This window comes from Bos mutus, chromosome 4, assembly GCF_027580195.1.
Source record: "Bos mutus isolate GX-2022 chromosome 4, NWIPB_WYAK_1.1, whole genome shotgun sequence".
NCBI lineage: Eukaryota > Metazoa > Chordata > Mammalia > Artiodactyla > Bovidae > Bos > Bos mutus.
In genome coordinates, this window is record NC_091620.1 from 24,553,493 (window position 1) to 24,575,329 (window position 21,837).

General features: G+C 36.9%; 1 protein-coding gene across 1 annotated transcript in view; it reads right to left on the bottom strand.

The window, feature by feature from the left end:
- The window catches only part of NUP205 (nucleoporin 205), an 80,728-nt gene that overhangs the window by 11,941 nt on the left and 46,950 nt on the right, over positions 1-21,837 (bottom strand). Inside the window, exons 24-35 of the mRNA XM_005903639.3 lie at positions 20,735-20,884; positions 20,083-20,154; positions 19,346-19,503; positions 18,744-18,824; positions 17,277-17,468; positions 16,462-16,729; positions 16,264-16,362; positions 8,533-8,681; positions 7,395-7,586; positions 6,050-6,171; positions 4,377-4,515; positions 2,771-2,897 (exon numbers count right to left, since the gene is read on the bottom strand). Coding sequence (XP_005903701.2) covers positions 2,771-2,897; positions 4,377-4,515; positions 6,050-6,171; positions 7,395-7,586; positions 8,533-8,681; positions 16,264-16,362; positions 16,462-16,729; positions 17,277-17,468; positions 18,744-18,824; positions 19,346-19,503; positions 20,083-20,154; positions 20,735-20,884 — 1,749 coding nt within the window. The remainder of the gene's footprint in view (positions 1-2,770; positions 2,898-4,376; positions 4,516-6,049; positions 6,172-7,394; positions 7,587-8,532; positions 8,682-16,263; positions 16,363-16,461; positions 16,730-17,276; positions 17,469-18,743; positions 18,825-19,345; positions 19,504-20,082; positions 20,155-20,734; positions 20,885-21,837) is intronic.

The window sequence follows — 21,837 nt, forward strand, 5'->3', positions numbered from 1 at the left end:
CCCTCAACTCTAAAACACTTTACAGAATATCCATGGGTCACAGATAAAAAATTAACCTCCTAAGTACTTGAGAAGGTACAACGTATCTGGTACTGGGCTAGCATTTTAAACAAAAACATAGGATGAAATTGTAGGATAATACAAAACCATGCATGTAGCCAAGGGCTGAACTGGGAGTAGGGTAACAGGAACATAAATTCTTTTCAAAAATGATTTCAAAACATTAGGAGGTACTTGGCATTATCTTTTAAAATTATTTTAAAGAGTATATACCAAGTCTACCAGCTCAAATATACAAAAATGTATATGTAAATACATACATACAAAGTTATTAAATGCCACACTATTTGAAAATTTTAAAAAGACTGGAAACAGTCAACATGTCATAGAGGTTTGGATAAATACCTCAGAACTGGAAAACTATTCTGCCAATTAAGGAGTGAGGTGGGAACTATATATGCTGATGAAAAAAGTTCACCAAGACATAATGGGCACAGGGGGCGAGTTATAGAGCAGTGTGTATAGTATGATTTCATTTTGCAGGGAGGAAAAAATTTTTACACCACATACAGAGAAACCACCACAAAAATAAAGTATAAACTGATAATCGGTTCTTTCCAGGGAACAGGGATTGCTATGTCAGAGTGCTTTTACTCTATTTTATTTGTTTGAATTTATCATGAGCATGTTAAAATACGTTGAGCTTTTCTGAATGTAATTTTAATATGGTGACAGGGTCAAATGGGCTTTTCTGAATGTAATTTTAATATGGTGACAGGGTCAAATGCAAAATTCAGAATGTTTCAAGTATTTTTAAAAAGCAATGAAAGGAAATTCATCAAAAAAATCACCTTGCCAGAGTATCTGATAAAAGGCTCATGGCTTCTGGATTAAGATGGCAGAATGAAGTAGAATCACAGAATGTCCCTTCTACAACCAACCTACGAATAAATGAAATTCACCAAAAAAAGGAAAGGCGCCACCGTATACCACAAATACTGAAGAATGGTGGTGGTTAAGGGAAAAAAAAAGATTGAAAAAATTCCAGGGGAATAAGTAACATGATTCATCGCATGACCCTCATCCCAGCCCTCAGAAGCAGTACGGAGGAAAGAGGGTAAGCCAACAAACTCTTGCAATTTACAAAGAAGCATATTAGACTGATGATGTAAATTAAGTAATCAGGAGAAATCCAAGTAAAAGCCATTAGGAAGAGAACCACTATACAGCACTATGGGACCACAGTAAAGGCAAGTAGGCTGGCCTGTCTTGGCATCATTCAAGGCCACCGGAATGAACTGGGGAAATGACCATAATAAGCACACAGGACTAAAACACGACAAGGTGAGGTAGAGTTGACCCTGGGATCTCCTCAGAATGAGCACAGGCTCTGAGTACCTTAATAAACACTGCACTCAACCCTGCCAAACTCTTCCGCCCAACATAAAGGGTTCAGGCACAGAGGAATGTCCAGAGAGGAAAAAATCTTGGGGTCATTGCGGCAGAATCAGGGGTTGGCCTCAGACTTCTCCACAGCAACGTAAAAATGGAGGCAGAATAGCTGAGTAGTTAAGCACACAGGCTCAGAAGCCACGGCTCCTGGAAAGCCCTACAGCATTATCCGTGTGACTTGGGACAAGCGAACCTCTCTGTGCCTCAGTTTCCTGACCTGTAAAAGCTGGATAATAAAGGTTCTAACTCTCAAGACTGTTGTGATGATTATATCAATTAACATGCTAAGTGTCTAAAACACTACCCAGCATATAAATGCTTAAAAATGAGTTATTGTCATTAATATTAGGCCATGCTGTCATTCAAGAATAAGGCAATCTTCAGATGCTCGTAAATATTAAAGAATTCAAGGAATATTATATATTTTTTCTTGGGGAAGAGGACCTCAATACAAGTTAAAAATTCCAAGAGATAAATCAAAAGAAAGAACTCAGAAATGGTGAAGTTGTAAGAGGAAAAAAAAAACAACTGGTGCATTTCTATGAATCCAGTTAAATATACAAGTAAAATTAAATAGCTGAAGGTATTATGGTTCCAGAACTGAATGAAAATTATATTTACTTCACAAAGTAAAACTATAAATAAACATAACGTGAGGGGGGAAGAAGCATAAAATAACTCACACTTAATCTTTCACATGGAGTTAGTTGATTCTGTCTAAAATTCATACGTAGTAAAACAAATTTTTTTAATGACCAAATTATCTTACTGATTTATCATAATCTTTTCTTAATCATAGCGATCTTTTAAGAACTAACATCTCTTGTAGGAACTAACATCTCTTGTACACCTGTATTAAAGGAAAGTCTGTCTAGAATTCATCAATGTCTTCAGTTTCTCTTCAACTAGTTTTTCATCTGTAAAGTTTATGTAAAATTAAATAGCTGCTTTCTAAAACTGCATGCAAAAGGCATCCCATTTTCATATATTATCTCTATATGTCTGTTTCTTTCCACCATGCCCCCTCACCCACCAATACACACATACACATCAGACACTGGCTAAAAAGCTACTTACTGAAAGTTAACATTTGGCAATTTCTAGATAATGGGATTTGAGCGTTAATTACTTTAACTTTCTGAATTTTTTATACTGACCATAAACCATTTTTACAAACATATGACTTCACAAAAGGTAGTTAACTTTGTTAGTTCCAATCTCAAATAAGTCATATATAGCTGCAAAGTAATAACAACCTCATTCTACTAAGTGTATGTCTATAAAGCCATTGTTTAAAAATTCAACATAATCAACTCACCAGGAAGTGCTGCTTTACTTATGATTCCCGTCAGCAGAGCCAATTCCTGCAAAGACCCTGCACTAATGTCCTGACAGCGCAGAATTGCTTGTATGGTATCTGAATGAGAGATGAGAAACTGCAACACCTACCAAAGAAAAAGAGAGGGAAAGGAAAAAACAGAGGTGGAAGAGTAGAAAAGTATATTATAAATTTATATCCATCGGTTTAATAACACTGACGCAATAATGTAATGTAATGAAGAATATTAGATAAACAGTTGTCCTTTGTATTTACATAGTTTATTTCTTCAAGAAGCCAACATTCGTAAGAAAGCTCAAGATAAGGATTATTTCCAAGTTTAGAAATTTAATACACTTAAGAGCTATTGCAGAAGAGTATAAAATAAATTGGAATGACTGCATAAAAACCATTATCTGACCCGTACTTTATTTTAAAATTTTTGTCTAAATGGATCTAGAACATGAATTTAAAATGAATGTGTATAAAAACGACTTTCTGAATTCAAGCTGGCTCTATGAAAGTCTGACTAGTGTGATACGGGAACAATCACATAAAAGCTTTTGTCTAACTCTCCTTTTGATATGGTGAAAATAAAGGCGATACAAACCTTGACCTCCAAACTCTGCCCTTCCAGCTTAGCGTTTAACAGTGTCCCATAACAGAGGACTCTACTCTTTTTCACACCCAAACATCTTCTCAACTAGATTACAGATGCCTCAAAGGCAGGGACTACACCACAACAGGTTGAACATTTGAATCTCTCAGGAATTGTGCCCCTTTATTTTTTCAATATAGATTCCTGGCCTCAGCCCATCATTGCTGGACATGCAACTCAGTAATCTGTATTTTTTAAAGAAGCTATTCGGGTAATTATGCTATGCTCAGGTTAAGTTTGGTCTTATTTCACATCTACTAAAAAATATTAATCTCAATAAAGTAGAAGGCAGAGTCTTTGCATGTTAAAGAACTAACTCAAAGGCCACATATGAAAGGGATAGAATGTCACCAAGACCAATGCTGTATAAAATCAGGTGCCGCACTAGAAACAGCAGCATTCTATCTTGGTGAGGCAAGCCTAAAGACTGATGGCAGGGAAAGCAGATAAAATCACCATAAATTATTAGGACACAGTTTCTGAGAGTATCATAAGAACAGAGCAATACAATAAAAAATGGCAGATTCATGAATGATAAGCCAAATTAACTAGCGAAAGGCTAAATTGTATATTGCATTATTAAAGAAATAAAGAAACATATTTTTGAAGATTTCCCTGGAAAGCACTGAAAATAATATCACAACTAAATGTAGCGATACCATCTATCTTTTGTATTTTCTCTAAGGCCTAATAAAGTGTATAGCATTCACTAATAAATACGCGGTTAAATTACATTTTAGAAATCAGTTTATTTCTATCACAGTAACTGCTTCCTTCTATAAAACAACTGATTTAGATCCCTTGCTTCCCATCTCACTATTCTATTAATTAGCTGAAGTTCAGAGCAAAGTACATGGGCCTAAGGAAATCTATGTGAGCTGTCCATCTTCTGCATTTGTAAAATAAAGGTTTTGTACCTGATGATTTCTGCACTAAGGTTCCTCTTACCTGCCCTGCTGCCTGCAAGTGCTGAGCCATGCTGGACGTAAGGATGACCTGGCACAAGCGAAGGGCTGGAAGGAGAATCTGGCGGTATCGGTCTCCTGGAGTAGGGATGAACACTGGGGGGTCTCTCATGCCAAACACGCTTGATTCACACCCAGTCGACAAGGAGACAGCAACAGTCCAAGAGTTACGGCACATCCCAACAGTCCCTGACCACCCCCACGGCAAACAACCACAGGCGACTGATTAAGATGCGACGCTACTAACGAGGACTCTGTATCCCACATGTACAGTGAAGACAGTTATGTGAATCTTGAAAAAAATCTTAGTAAAGAAGACAAAATTCCCCAAACATACTTATTCTATTCTAAATGTTCCCTTAAGCCATAGAGAAACAGAAACAAAAGTTGCTTTCTCCAAATTTCCCTCATGTACACAAAGCCAAAAAGGAATCTACATTGTCTATTATATAAAATAAAACAAGATTTTAAAACCTAAAATGAGGTTGTAAAATAACTTAACCTTTAAGTTTAGGTCTCAGAACCACTGTATTAATAAACTATTTGCTTACTGTGAATATTTTATTTAAATTTTTGGACCAAATAAAATGATTGCCTGTTGAGAAGGGAATGAAAGCAGAATATGGAAATAAAAAGAGATAACAGAAAGGCTTTCCAAAGATGGGCAATAATAACACATCATGAAGGGAGGAATATAAATAACTTAATCCCCTTCACCTAAGTTGAAAGTAAAAACTCACATGTTTAAAACTTCAGAAAGTGATGTTAATTTTTCTCAAAGTAAAATATGTCTATAGCTAAACCTGAAAAACTCAAAACATGCAATTTGGCAATGGATCTTTTGAAGCAAATTACTAAAACTGAAATAATGTTATTTGATAGTAGGCGGGTAGGCTACATATAGGCTTAACAATGTCAGAGCCACGTAGACAAAAAAGAAAAAACATCCACATTCAAACTCAACTGAGAAATCTGCTAGTTTGGAACTTAAAATAATTTCGTTTGAAGCTTTCAAATTAGCAAGCAGTTGGCAAAATGTTAAAATGAGAAAAACATAAAATATTACTCAAGTCATCAAGAAAAGAAAATCCACCACAAATTATAATTTCATTACAGGACTTTAAAAGACAGTATAATGGAAAATATGTACTTGCACTAAACAGAACAATCAAGTTTGGAAAAGTAACATCTACTAACAAAATGCTCTCCCATCTTCCTCTTATATCACTGCTCTAAAATAAAAAGCACTCGCCTCCCAGGCGGTGCTAGTGGTAAAGAAGCTGCCTGTCGGGAATGTAAGATACACATGTTCAATCCTTGGGTCAGGAATATCCCCTGGAGGAGTGCATGGAAACCCACTCCAGTATTCTTGCCTGGGGAATCCCATGGACAGAGGAGCCTGGGGGCTATAGCCTATGGGGTCACAAAGAGTCAGACACGACTGAGCACGCAGAAATGTCTCTACTCACTTTTACCCTGACTAGCAACTTTCATTTATTAGCATCAAATGGCAGGGGGGGTATGACCAAACAAAACCATCAAGATGAGAGTACTGCTCAAACAGAATTATAAAGGGCAAAATTATGTTTGAAAATCTTTTTCCTTAATGAACCTTTACTGGTAATTTAAAAAAAGCCAAATGATACAGACACTTACCCCTGTGGGTCCATTTCTGGGCGCATGTCATAGACTTGGCACTGTGCCAGCCTCACAATCACGCCAGACCTCAGCAGCTCTAAAGCACCCTGCTGAATCTTGGCCACTCTTGTGAGAAATGCCTAAGAAGTTACAGAACAAAATTCATCAGTACAGAGATCGCAGTCACGGGTCTCATTTAAAAACGAGGCTTTCTCATAGCACATTTCTTCTTTAAGTTGAAGTATAGTTGATTTACAATGTTGTTTTTATTTAATTCTTGGCCACACCCTGAGGCATGTGGGATCTTAGTTCCCCGCACCCCCTGCACTAGAAGGGAAACTCTTAACCACTGGACCACCCCACCATAGCACATTTCTAATCTGTAATCATTGGTGACTAGCTAGGAAGGGGCACATTATACCTCTATGGCTTCCCTTGTGGCTCAGCTAGTAAAGAATCTGCCTGCAATGCAGGAGACCTGGGTTCAATCCCTGGGTTGGGACGATCCCCTGGAGAAGGGAAAGGCTACCCACTCCAGTATTCTGGCCTGGAGAATTCTATGGACTGTATAGTCCACGGGGTTACGAAGAGTTGAGCATGAACAAGCGACTTTCACTTTCACCACAGGATCTTCATGAGGAATAAACGGTAGAGCATATCTGAAGTGCCACACAGGCCTTGCGTGGGTTACGCATTCAAGTAAAATCATCACATGGGCTTATGCAGGGCAGGAAAGACTGTTTTGCTCACAGCTATATCTCTACTACCTCACGCAATACCTGGCATGTAACAGATATTTAACAAATAACTGTTGAATAAATGAAGGAGGGAGGGAAAACAGAATTAATGAAGAATCTAAGATTTTAGTGCTTCTCTTATTGTGACATTCATGGTATTTTTAAGCAGGAGGAAACAGAAATTAAAACAAGATTTGGAGGAAAGGAAATTAAATATATATACTAGAGTGAAAAATCCTGTGCTTAAAGTAGAGCCAGCACATCTACAGTGGAACTTCCTCAGGCAACCGGCACAGGCTGACTTTCTTCGGGAAGGTCATGCATGCTCACTCTCCTCCTCAGGGAGCACTGAGTGTCACATGGATCTGGCATCACCAGCAACAGGAGTGAGTGAGCAGCAGTCTCAGCACCCAGCCAGCCTTCATAGGACCGTTTCAGCTCAACTCCGCACGCTCAGAAGATGCATTCCTAGCACATGTACCCAAATTTAAAACTATTCAGAAATGATTATGGCAGGTATGATAAAAATATTAGAAACATAGGCCATGTTCATTTTCTTTAATATAGCTTTAACCTCAACAGGAAATGACCTGTTGATCTAACCTCAAGTGAACACAAAGCCTTACCATTTTGGATTCATAAGTATATAGGGCTTTTAAAAGGGGAGGCTGTGGAGTGAGTAAGCTCTGCAAAGTACGGTCATCTTCTACCAAGCTGTCCACCAGCACCTTCAGATAGCCACTGTTAGACAGATACAGGAGCCACTGCTGCTGCTTATCCACGGAGACAATTCGATCAAGGAGAGCCAGCGCCAGCATCTGAAGGAAGAATAAATCAAAGTCCAAAATGTGGAGATGGCTACCAAGTCAACAACAGTAACTCCCTTTACCTGGAAATGTTTAGAAGTTTTCTTACAAGGAGAACTGTTGCATGCAATACAACTCTCTCCTTTTTTTTTTTTGAGAAGTTGAAAGCTATGTATCCAGAATCTTGATTTATTAATAAAAGGAAAATGTTCAGGGTAAAGCTACATTTCTGAAACAAAACCTAACACATTAAAATAATAGCATTAAACATATTTTAACAGAATCTAAACATTACTTGTTGGAGGAAAGGAGGAAATTGATTTTTAAAAATAGCATTTTCCCCAATGAAGTGTTACATGCTCATTATAGAAAACACAGAAAACAAACAAACAAACAAAAAAATATATGGAAAATACACTAACTGATAAAGACCACTTTGGCCTATTTCTTCCCAGATACTATGTTTTTAACATAATTAAGAGCACACTACATGATTCAAAAGCTATGTGATTTTCCACCAGTAGGAAATTATCTTCTCAATATATTATCACCAGTATGACATAATATTTTAAAGATACATAAATGTAAATATTTCTCAAAAAAGAAGAACAAGATATATTCAATATAAAAGCTATTTATCCCCATTCTCTTATTCAAGGATCTTTATTAACCAGCACCTCTGCTGTTTCTACCAGTATAAGGCAAATCTCAAAATTAGCAAAAAGATTATTCTGAGGGCCCAGTCTGAACTAATAGGGATTATTAATGTAAGTGAACGAAACATATGAATAAACAAAATATAAGTTTCAAATTAGAGTAAATAAGAAAATTCACTAAAATATATTACAGAAAATAATTCCTAGTATATAACATCCATTTGAAAAGCTGATCCAACTTATGCCTTAATACAAAGTCAAAATATCTGTCCAAGTACAATACTGAGCAGGAGTTACTGTACCCTTCCAATCTCATGACCATCACAAGCATCTCGACAGACCACTTCCATGAGGGCGGCACCATAGCTCTCGATGATGGCTATGTTTTCTCGCTGTAATTTACTAAACACATCTTCAGGGGCAGTCAGCCTTTCCCACATGGTTTTCTTGGCTAAAGGGTTACAAAAGAAGACATATAAAACACTCCAGCAAAAAAATAGCTTGCTAACTGAATAATTACACCTTATACATTTCCATTAATGCCTGCGCACAAAGGCCCATCAACCAATGAGTCTGGGCAGGTAAATTTCAAGAATACAATGCATTATTCCATGCATATACACTAAGATAACAATGGCATTAGGAAAAGGAGAAACTATCCTTAAAGAAATCAAAATGAATTAGAGGCTCCAGGAGAACCAATTCCTGTATTTATTCTGCTAATTGATCTGGTTTTATCTTTTATTGAGATCTATGAGAATTTGGCTACAAAGGATCAGGTACAAAGTAGACAAAGATCTGCTTCCAAAAAGCAGATATTTTATTCTTTTATACTTTTTAATTGAAATACTTACTAAAAAGGAAAATGTATACTCATTATGAAGACAACTTAAATTTAATTCAAGGTACAATGGTAATTAAAGATAGTATTATAAACTTTACATAGATTTCTGGAAAAAAGTTTCATAAATATACTATATAAAGCAATATAGCTGAAACTAACTTATGATTTTCCCCAACTAGGATAATGGCATCAGTTTTCAAACTGAGGAAAAATTCTTAAGACAGGGTGCTCAGAATGGAGAATAAAACAAAGCAGACATAATCATGAAAAATAATGCCACAATGTGGTCTATATTTCACTATAAAGTCTGCAGCAGGCAAATCTTCAGAGTTTTAATATTTTTCCCTAAAATATTTTCACCACTACTTTAGTTTTATTTTAGTCATATTTCATGTCCAATAGTGTCAAAGGAGGGTATGAGATTATAAATCTTCTCAATCATGTCACTTCCTTAGGTCATCTGGTCCCATCTACTTTTCTATTTCACCTCCTTCCATTCTCCACCTCCACACTACCACCACACTAGCCATTCTGTCCCTCAAACTCAGCACTTACTTCAGTCTCAGGATCTTTGCACCAACTGTTCTCCATATTCTTCCCTAGATTGTAGCTTGGCTACCCCAGCCTCTATTCAATATCACTTCCCCAAATACACCCAATACTCCCTCCTCCCCCATCCCCCACACAACATATCACAGTACTATTTTATTTTCTCCACAGTACTTATTTGCTAGATTTACTAAAATAACGTTATTTGAGGGGGAGATGGATTTCCATGCTTATTCCCTGTCTCCCCACATTGACCACATCAAACATAAGCTTATTAACAATGGGATTGTGTCTTGTCTACTTAGCACACAAGTAGAAGCTCAAATACTAATCATTGACTGATCGACAGATTAAAGGAAAGTTTAGAAACTCTGCTCCAGGGAGGCCACCAGATGCCCTCGGGGGGGAGTTCCATGGTGAAAGGGTTCTCAGGAGCCTAGTCTGAGGAGATACGGCTTCTCCTGTTCTACACACAGAACTGCCACAAAATTATGTGAGTTGAGAATTTGGGCAAGTCTGAAAGCCACCGCTTTACAGGTTTAATGCTTTTTAGCCATGAATTCCTTAGTTCAAACATTATGATTGAAATGAGGGTAAAGAGATGCTGGCATATCACTCTAGAGATTCTTCCTCAAAACCCCTGAGGAACCCCTGCAAGAACCTTGGGGCCTCATAGTGAAATCTGAAAAACAAGGGATTACAGAAGATCAGTTAAGTATCCAAGAAATATTTGATTTCAAACTGTGAACAGATCTCAGAGTTCCAATATTGACAGCACTACCTAGAAATAAGAAAAATCTAATTCTTTCTTTAAAACGGGTAACAGACTTGTGGTTGCCAAGGAGGAGGGACGGAGTGGGAATCTGAGATTAGTAGATGCCAACTATTATATATAGAATGGATAACAACAAGTCCTACTGTATAACCCAGAGAATTATATTCAATATCTTGTGATAAATCATAATGGAAAACAGTTTTTAAAAAAAGCCCTTTCTTTAAAATCTTCATTTTTTAAGAAGATAAATTAATTCATTAGAAGTCACCAAAATGATTTCTTCTACTCAATCTGTCCCTTCTTCCAACATACCATATAAATCACTGCCACACATACTTTCCTAAACTACGAACTTATCAAGTTACTCAAAAATGTTAAATGTCTATTGCTTCATTCTACTAGCTCTAACACTATAGTTTCATTTCCAAGGTCATTAATAATACGGTCCCATCATCTCAAATTGGCTTAATTTGCTATCAACCCTCTCCCCTGCTTATGGCCTGATTCTTTACTCCCTCCTAGTCTGGGCCTCACTGAAAAGCCCCCCATTTATTCTTATGTAAATGCAACCTGACCAGAAAAGTCCAGCAAAATCCTTCATTTCCTTTCTCCTTTTAAATCCTATAAAACTTGTAATTTATAATTGGGGTTGGCAAACTAAGGCTGGTGGGCGAAATGTGATCTCCCACCTGTTTTTGTAAATAAAATTTCAATGTAACATAGCATATGTCTCTGGCTGCTTTTGCACTATAATGGCAGAGTTAAGCAGTTGCAGCAGAGAGCACACGGCTTGCAAAGCCTAAAATTGTTACTATCTGGCCCTTTACAGAAAAAGTTTGCAGGCATCCACTCTATATCATCCAATTTAAAGCTTATTGTTAAGCCTTAAACTTATATATATAAGCACATATACTTAAACATATATATAAGCACATATACTGCCATTTCTACTAGGATATAAGATTTTATGAAAGCAAGAACCCAATTCATGCTTTCTGGAACAACTTAAAAAACTTAAAACCACCAAATGATTACTAATTTTTGTTTGTATTGTGAAAACTAGAAATAAGCTAAGGGTCTAAAAATGGGTAGGGCATTTGCTAAATATCCATAAGTGGCAAAATCCATAGAGGCATTAAAATGTTATTAAACGAGAGGGGAAAAGCTCATAATATACTAAGTAGAAAGAAAAAGGAAGATACAAATAAATCAATACAAAAAGATAGTTGGCTATAACCAAAATGTCCTGATAGCTATCTTAGAAGGGTGGAGTGTGTGACTTTTCTCTTCCTTTCATTTATTAGTATGTGGCTATAACCAAAATGTCCTGATAGTTATCTTAGAAGGGTGGAGTGTGTGACTTTTCTCTTCCTTTCATTTATTAGTATGTCCTAAATTTCCTTCAATCAACATTTATTTTTAAATAAAAAAGAAAAGCTAGATGCTATTTTTTTAAATACCTGATTATTTTCAGTCAGGTTCTAAGGTCCTAAGATCTGACTCAAGTTGTAAAACAAAAGGAGTGGTGAGAAATGTACATCTAAATTCACATCAAGCAAAAAGTTTGCACCTACTACACACCAGCTGTAGTTGGTATTTTTAAGTCACTTATTGGAGTTGGATTCAAGAGAACAGAGTCAACAACAGGCAAGATTCTCTATGAAATCCTTTCAGTCGCACCACTTCATGACCAAAATCACAGGTGTACTTAAACTATGATTCTAGATCATATTAACACCTAGACCATAAAAACTGAAAATCTCACAGTACGATTCTCAAAACTTTAGTAACAGCAATAGATCATCTTTTCTAGTCTCCTTTAAAAAGATGACTGGATACTATAATTTCATAAACAAAGAACAAGAAAATTCTTATCAAAAGTCACAATAGCCCAAAAGAATTATGAGCAGAGCAGAAAATTCATCATTCTTACTATAATTTCTGATTCTTATTTACTGAATACTATCAACTTGTCAAAACTAAAAAGAAAAGCCAATTTAGAAGAAAATAGAACATATGAGAAAAACATAATAAAACTACTTAAAATTGCAACAATAATTTTAAAATAAAGAATTCAAACTGACATCTTCCATACAGCTCATCAATCAATTACAAATTAAAGTTGAATGATAAGCTCCTAGAGAATAAAAAGTTAAAAACGAATCTGGTTTAAAAGCAATAAAATCCATTTTACGGAAATTAGAACAAAACAGTCAAACAGGGCTAATCTCAGAAATTAAAGAGGATGCACCTCCACACTGAGGTGTTAACATAACTTTATAGGTTGGCTTTATCAACTTTTAGTGAAAACATTAATCTGATTAAAAATATGCTGAAAATATATATCTTTGTCATTATCAATCTATTTTTAAATGTGAAATGTTTTTACAATACTAGAGTTTAAGAAACAGTTCAATAAAGAAATCAAGAATATAATAATTGTGGTTCATATTAAACATTTAAGCTCTGGTCAGATTATCCACCTTTTGTTTCTAGTGGTCACTGGTAGAAAAGAGAGAAAATAAAAAGTGAAAAGAATAGAGAGAGGTATTTATGACAATAATAGCTATCAGGAATTACATATGCAAAAGAAATGTCAGATTTCAACTACACAGTTCTTAATTAGGGAAACACATAAGATTCTCCAAATAATTTTGTCAAAAGACATATTCTTTGGTTTCTCCCCAGATATACAGCATTGCCAGCTCAAGGCGATAGGATCCACCCATAAGGATTTTCAAAAAATTAACTGTATGTTTAAGAGACATTTGAATTTCCTTTTCCTTAAACAGTCTGCTCATATCTTCTGCTCATTTTTCTGTTGGGTTATTGATTTGTAGATGCCCTTTACTTATTAGACTTCCCTGGTGGCTCAGACGGTAAAGTGTCTGTCTACAATGTGAGAGACCTGGGTTCGATCCCTGGGTTGGGAAGATTCCCTGGAGAAAGAAATTGCAACCCACTCCAGTACTTTTGCCTTGAAAATCCCATGGATGGAGGAGCTTGGTGCAGGCTACTATCCATGGGGTCGCAAAGAGTCGGGCACGACTGAGCGACTTCACTTCACTTATTAGAAATTAGTCACGCATGAAATAAGTTACAAATATATTGGTGACATTTTCTACCAAATTACAGTAAGGAAAAACTACAGATTACAAAAAGATAAAATAAAAAGATGAAGATGTGATGTTCCAAGATCAGAAGAATTCTGTTACAAATTGAGAAAACTGAATTCTAATTCTCAGATGTCACATACAACCAAGTCACTTAACCTCTCTAAGTCAGATTCCTATTTTACCAAACAGGGAAAATGGCTGCCCAGTATTCAATATATATGGTTATGTAAAAATAAAGTAAAAGTGGTATGAAAAATTAAGTATGTAAACATTAAAATTCACTTTTGGTTTTAAAACAACAGAAGGTATGTACAGTGTCTTGCACAACAATATGTGCTCAGTAAGAGTTTTTAAATTTAGTATTTCTAATTTGAAAATTAAAAATACTAGTATCTAGAAAATACTTTGCTACCTAAAACAAGTCAAAATAAGCAGTAATTATGACTAAGAAAAAAACTAATTAAGGGATAAAACTGCTCCAAAAACAGATCATTTGAAAATTAAAAACAAAGGAGAATTTTCTTTTATGGTCACATTGCTTTTACCACATCTTGGTAATAACTTCTTATAAAGCATGTTATAAAGCTCCACCTAGTGGTTATGTGATGATTTTTGCCAATTCAACTAAATCCAATGCTAAAATTTTTGTAAATCAAGAGGAAAATGGGGGAGGTATGCTGGCAGATTATCGCTCTTAAAAAGCTCCTATTTGTTTAAAAACTTTCTCTGAAGTATTATTTTTAATGACCTAAAACTACTTTTGTGCATCATTTATGCCAGTAGGACATTCCCATAAATGCATGATCTGGCTATTACTACCTTCTAAGGATATTATACAAAAAATATAGCCAGTAAAGAATAATATGAGATAATCTGAGTCTTATACACAGAGTGTATAAGAATATAAGTGTTTTTAAGAATCTGTATATAAAACAAATACTTATGAAGGTTATAAGAAGGTGCCTATGACAAGTTCTTAAATATCAGTGTTAAGTCTGGCAGAGTATTAAATCTTTTGAACAGTTAAAAACATTTTCCAAACATGGCAATCAAAGAATATATATAATTACTCTTATTTTAAAATGCTAATTATATGGGAATTCTGTGGTGGTCTAGTGGTTAGGACTCCATGCTCTCACTGTGAAGGGCCCAGGTTCAACCCCTGGTCAGGGGACTAAGATGCCACAAGTGAACAGCATGGTCAAAAAAGAAAAAAATACACACACACACACACACACACACACACACACACTCTCTCTAACTACAGTTTACAAAGCCTCTATCGTTATTTTAAATACGTAGACCTTCTGAGCAAGAAACTCAGCTCTGTGACATTTACTCAAGAAAACCTTCACATTAAGTACAAAAAGACTTATGTATACTATTGATGAGAGTTTAAACTGGTAGAAAGCCATTCGGTAGAATCTGTTGAAATAAAAAAATGCACATCCTCTTTCACATGCAAATTCCACTATAAAGTATCCTTCTTGAGAAATATATAGTCATATAAAAGAATATTTGATGCAGCATTTTTGTAATAGTAAAAAATTAGAAACAATTTAACTACTTATGAATGAGGCAAATGATTAAATGTTACTTCTATACTAAACTAAACTAAAGAGCCTCTTGATGAAAGTGAAAGAGGAGAGTGAAAAAGTTGGCTTAAAACTCAACATTCAGAAAACTAAGATCATGTCATCTGGTCCCACCACTTCATGGCAAATAGATGGGGAAACAGTGAGACTTTATTTTTTGGGGCTCCAAAATCACTGCAGATGGTGACTGCAGACATGAAATTAAAAGATGCTTGCTCCTTGAAAGAAAAAGCTATGACCAATCTAGATAGCATATGGTTTTTCCAGTAGTCATGTATGGATGTGAGAGTTGGACTATAAAGAAAAGAATTGATGCTTTTGAACTGTGGTGTTGGAGAAGACTCTTGAGAGTCCCTTGGACTGTAAGGAGTTCCAACCAGTCCATCCTAAAGGAAACCAGTCCTGAATATTCATTGGAAGGACTGATGCTGAAGTTGAAAGTCCAGTTCTTTGGCCACCTGATGCGAAGAACTGACTCACTGGAAAAGACCCTGATGCTGGGAAAGATCGAAGGCGGGAGGAGAAGGGAGCAACAGAGGATGAGATGGTTGGATGGCATCACTGACTCAATGGACATGAGTTTGAGTAAACTCTGGGAGTTGGTGATGGACAAGGAGGCCTGGCGTGCTGCAGTCCATGTGGTCACAAAGACTCGGACACGACTGAGCGACTGAACTGCCTTGACTTCTATACTGCAGAATGACAGCTATTTTAAAAGACATGTACTTTTAATGGGACCAGAATGAGCAGGAGTTAGAAAAATATGTAAGCTAAAGTAGTATTTGAAGGTTTGTGCTTACATTCCTTTTGTACTGTTTCCACTTTTTTCCTCTTTTTTAATGTGGCTGCCCCAGGTCTTAGCTGCGGCACACAGGCTCTTTAGCTGCAGCATGTGGGCTCGAGTTCCTGACCAGGGATCAAATCCGGGCGCCTATATTGGCAGTGCAGAGTCTTAGCCACTGGACCACCAGGTAAGTTCCTATTGCCACAATTTTACAAAACTAAACATTTTCCTTTGACTTTATAGTAAGGACTTCAATGACTCCGTAAAGACTCATTTATTATAGCTTTGCTTAGCCAAAAGGTCAAAAGGTGATTAAAAAAAAAACATTTGAAGTAACCGATCTCTAAAAACAGAAAAGATTAGCGCTTACCCACTTCTAAGGTGTCTGGCTCATCCGGCCTCTGGGCAATCTGCAAGTAGTAAAGCAGGGAGCCATACAGGTGCGTCCGCACTCGCTGGAATCCACCGCCTAGGAAAATACAGCAGAGTAAAAATCTTGTTTCAAATTAAAGTTAAAACAAATACAGAAGTCGTAATTTGTAGAAAATTTAGACGAAAAAAGAAAAACCTGTCTTCAAAATGAAGTCTAACAGTTTCTTCAATATGATGTGAAGTGAAGAATCTCCAATAGAAGCAAACCCCACCAGTGGGTTCTCTGTGGGTGGAGGTGAGGTGAACGAGCTATCGAGACTGAAAGCACAATGGACCTCTCCAGGCCCCAAGACTAAGGGTTGCTTCTGCTCCGTGCGAACGGCTTGGCTCAGGTGAGCAGTCAGGGTGAACACAGCACCTGCTACCACAGGCATTAATTCCTGCGCTGCTTCATCATCCAGGATCTTAAAGCAGAAAGACAAACCACAGTGAGGGCCCTGCTTTCAGCTACAGTCATTAACATGTCTTACACATGCAGCTTCTCAACTACCAAAGAATTTAAAACTGCAATTGTACTATTCAAAGATAAAAGCTAATACATAGAAAGAAATTTAAATAGGATGCTGAGTAAAATGTTCTTAACCAGAAGGGAGCCCTAGCAGAATTCCCCAGAGGTTTTTAATGGAAATTAACATAATGGCCTCCCCACTAGAGCCTCCCATTTAATAGGTCTAGGGTAGGGATCTGTCATGTAGATTTTTTAAAAAGCTCCCTAGGGAATTCACACACACACACACACACACACACACACACACACACACACACACACACACTGTTTGAGAGCCATTATTGTACAGTTACAATAAAACTTTCCTTAAGGAAAGTTTTAACACTGGCGTTGCACAACTCTATTGACTCCAAATCTAAAATGGAAAAAAAGGTGGGGTAAACTATATATTTAAATGGGATCAAAATTTGTTCAGCAGCATACAGTAATTTAGGAAACGTCACCTTATCATGCACATCTTGTAAAAGATCACGAATAATCAGTTGGCGATCCTCTGCTTGAATGAGGTCCTGGGGACAGGCTGTCAGGATAATTTCTACCAGCTGCCTCCATGACTCCAGAGCATGCCGTTTTGCATGAAGACACTGCAACAGTTTGTTTCTTCCTACAACGTACTGGAGTATGGTGCTAATTTCCTACAGCCGCAGAAATTGAATTGCAAGGTTAACACTAAGACAAAGTCTTACCAATAGACTGCTATTTTTAACCCTGTCAGTTAATCTGAAAACATTTACAGTATCCTCTGGAAACCTTCCCATGCCTGCTAGACAGCAGATTAACTTTTTATGTTACACTGGTGGCCAGAATATTATTATTTTTCATAAAAAATAATAAAGCTCTGTGTGCATGTGTGTATGTTTAAGATAGGTGGCAGAGGTGATGTGGGTGGAAATGAGTTTTTCACCCCATCTTCTTTCTTCTTTCAACTGTCTATTATACTTACTCTGTAACACTGGTGCTGCTGCTGCTAAGTCGCTTCAGTCGTGTCCAACTCTGTGTGACCCCATAGACGGCAGCCTACCAGGCTCCCCCGTCCCTGGGATTCTCCAGGCAAGAACACTGGAGTGGGTTGCCATTTCCTTCTCCAATGCATGAAAGTGAAAAGTGCAAGTGAAGTTGCTCAGTCGTGTCTGACTTGTAGCGACCCCATGGACTGCAGCCTACCAGGCTCCTCCGTCCATGGGATTTTCCAGGCAAGAGTACTGGAGTGGGGTGCCATTGCCTTCTCTGACTCTGTAACACTAGAGTTCCCTAAAACCCAAGTTCGACAGCACGTTTCCTCGATGTGTCTTCTATTTCTTTGCCTCTGGCTTTGGCCTAGCCAGCTGTGTTTCCACATATGTGGTCCTTCCCACTGGATCTCTGACCCCGTAGCTCTCCATTTGTGATGACAAGTGACTCTTCCCTCACTGACTGGGAACAAGTAAAATCTATTACACAATATGAAAAGGTTGTAAATCCTCAACTAGCTTAGCAGAAAAGATATGGTTTTTATTCTGGCCTCCAGACATTAACTTCAGTTCAGCTTTTAACATTACAAAGTCAAAAGTGAAAGACTCCATTTCTATCAGATCCACTTCACAATTGTAAAAAGCATATCAGAACTCTCAAAGAGGCAGGATCCAATCATGCCTGTGAAATGATTAGAAAAGTCTGTGCTTAATTTGCATGTAAAACACATATTAGAATATCTTGGGTCATGCTGGCTCAGTGTGACGAACTCCACTGTGTATCTGTGTATATGAATAGAGCAAAATGTGAATGCTTTTAACAATAATAAAATGGCAATGATGGGTGACTTTTAATTTTTAAATAGTTTCCTAATAATGAATTAGAAGTCAGTTCACTGTTTTGTCATCTAATTGGCGATTTAAGTAGCTTAAGGAGTTAAAAGTGTCAGCAGGGCTTACATCCATCAGGAGAGGTCTCTGTCCTATGGCTGCCATACCCTGAAGGGCGTTCACTTCGGCCACAAGAACTCTGTGAAGAAGCTACATAATTGAGAGAAGGGAGAAAAATAAGATCATTCCCGACATTGGTACAACAATAACCTAGCAGTTACTTTAAACTGCCCTAGAGGGGAAAGTTTCAGATAACTTTATATATAATTTAACTGTGGTACCGTCCAATTTCTGTCAAAAACAGGAGGGATCCCTCACATTCCAGAAAGTAGTACCAAAGAGTCTCTGTGGCAGGAAAGTTGGTCCAAATGCACAGGATATCTTCTTCCTACTAGTCAAGTCATTACCACCTACCTGGTAGAGAGTTAAATAATTAAAACCACCCCAGAGTGACAGCTGGGTGGCATGACTACTAACACAAAGGAGACAGGAAACCTGACAAAGAGATAAAATTAGTGCGACCTATTCAGTTTTCTTTCCTTGCTGCTTGAAAACTGTAAACCACTGTCTAATAAACCAACACCTCTATAAGAAAAAAAAAAAGTTATTTTTTCCTAATGACTCCAAGACTGAACCACTTGATACTGCACACACTCTAAAGCAATGCTCACCTTGACATTGCAGACTGTCTGTCCCCGTAAATTCTTGTGTTCACAGTTAGCAATGACTTGTTCAATCTGGGCCCGATCAAAGAAATCCAACTGCAAAGGCTCAGGGATCTCCTGACTGAAGTCAATGGAGTCGAGAATATTGAGAATTTTGCGACGTACTAGAAATAATGAAAAGTCGTTTTATTTTAGCTGGGACATTGAAGAGAAAAGCAAACCACAGTACTCCGCTCACTCTCAAAGACAGTACTATATCTATGTTCAGAAAGGGCCTCAGTCTGGAAATTGAAGATTGTATTGAAATCTAAATTGGATTTTATTTCTAACACATTCATTTGCAAAAATGTTTTTCCCATGCTATCATCTTGCTATAAAAAGTTTTTTTTGTTGACAAATAATTTTTACATAGCTTTTCAACATCAGTTCAGAAATTGCAGATACAGGCATTAATTACCTCCTGAAATTTTAATCAATTTAATATATACATATCTAGCTTCCCTTGTAGCTCAGTCGGTAAAGAATTTGCCTGCAGTGCAGGAGACCCGGGTTCGATCCCTGGGTTGGGAAGATCCCCTGGAAAAGGAAATGGCAACCCACTCCAGTATCCTTGCCTGGAAAATCTCAAGGACAGAGGAGCCTGGTGGGCTGCAGTCCATGGGGTCACAAAGAGTCGGGCACGACTGAGCGACTAACATTTACTTACTCACTTACAAATTTATTACAAATCCAAAGAGCTTCACCTTTTGTAGAAGTGTCAAAGTGCAGGAACCCAGAGACAGATCTATTTTCATCTTCCATGCCTCCTTCCCCATCTGTTGGAGCATCAGTAATAAAAGATCAGAAAAAGAACACATTCATAAAATTTATTTGGAAATAACAAATATCAGGTTATTTTATTTCTATGTCATTGTTTCTAGGTCAAAGAGCCCCTTGCAAATGGATAATTAAAATGCAAAGATGACGAGAACTTATCAACAGCATTCATCTAATTCTTTCTGTTTCTATCAGATCCACTTCACAATTGTAAAAAGCATAATCAGAACTCTCAAAGAGGCAGGATCAATCATGCCTGTGAGATGATTAGAAAAGTTTGTGCTTAATTTGCATGTAAAACACCCATTAGAATATCTTGGGTCAGGCTGGCTCAGTGTGACGAACTCCACTGTGTATCTGTGTATATGAATACAGCAAAATGTGAATGCTTTTAACAATAATAAAATGGCAAAGACGGGTGACTTTTAATTTTGTGTTCTCAAGGGAAAAAATTCTAAAGGCAGAAAGAACACGTTTGGCCTACAATCACAGACTAACCATAAGATTCAGATTTGCACTTGCGTTCACAAAGACCAGTCAGCAGCACGACAATACAAATGCCAACATGCACATGTTCACCTGAGTAGGGCTTCACTGGCATGTCATCCAGCAGGAGGTGCAGGAGCCTCTGGGTGTGTGAGCGCTGGCGATTCAAAGAAGTCACCCTTAGTTCTATTGAGGCAGTCTTCATCAGCCATGACATCTGGTTCAGCATAGATATTTCATATTCTGGAATTTAAATATATATGTTTAGTTTCCCAGTATATGACACAAAATCAGAACAGACATAGTCTGTAACTTGTCAGTATTTTCCCATGTAACATAGTCAATGATTTATGAAACTATGCACCATAATAATTTGTCACTCTGTAAAATTAAAAAAGAAAAAAACAGATGCCAAGAGAAAAAATAAGCCAGTGTATGTCTATGAAAGGTAAGCAAAAGCAACTGAAGAACAAAAGAGAATCAAGTTTCTGTTGCTAGAATAACTTCACACAGATCTAGAGAATTCTGGATCTATCATAGTTTGACATTAATAGAGAATTTAATACTTAAAAAGATAATCCAAGTACTTCTCAACTATTTATCTTGGCAAAAAAAGACTACCATAAAATTTGATTTTTATTTCAGAAAAAAATACATCTTAAAAACTAAAATAAATACATAATTTGCATAATTTTAAAATGCATAATTTTCTGCTATCTTGAGATTATCAACACCATTTTGGTCTAACATATAGTTAGGATTGGGAATCACTTATACAATAAAAGTTTTTGAATCCGATGTTATTGTAATATGCCTGGCTTTGAAGTCCTAAATTATGAGTTTTATAAACATACAACGCTACTACTACTGCTAATAATAATTATAAGCAAAGCTACATCAATATTTACAAAGTAGATAGCAAGATAGGCAAGATAGGAACTCTTTTTTCCAATTAGGAATGAAAAAGGGTTTCTTAAAAATCTTGTTATAAACAATATATTGGGGTTAAAAATAACATATACTGATTATGAAAATGAAGTCAAACTCTTCTGCCATTAGGTAATTCCCAAGTCTCTCACACCATACCCTAAGAAGTAAAGCAGGGGCTTCCCTAGTGACCCGGTGGTAAAGAATCCTGCTGCCAATGCAGGAGACACGGGTTCCATCCCTGATCTGGGAAGATCCCACATGCTGAC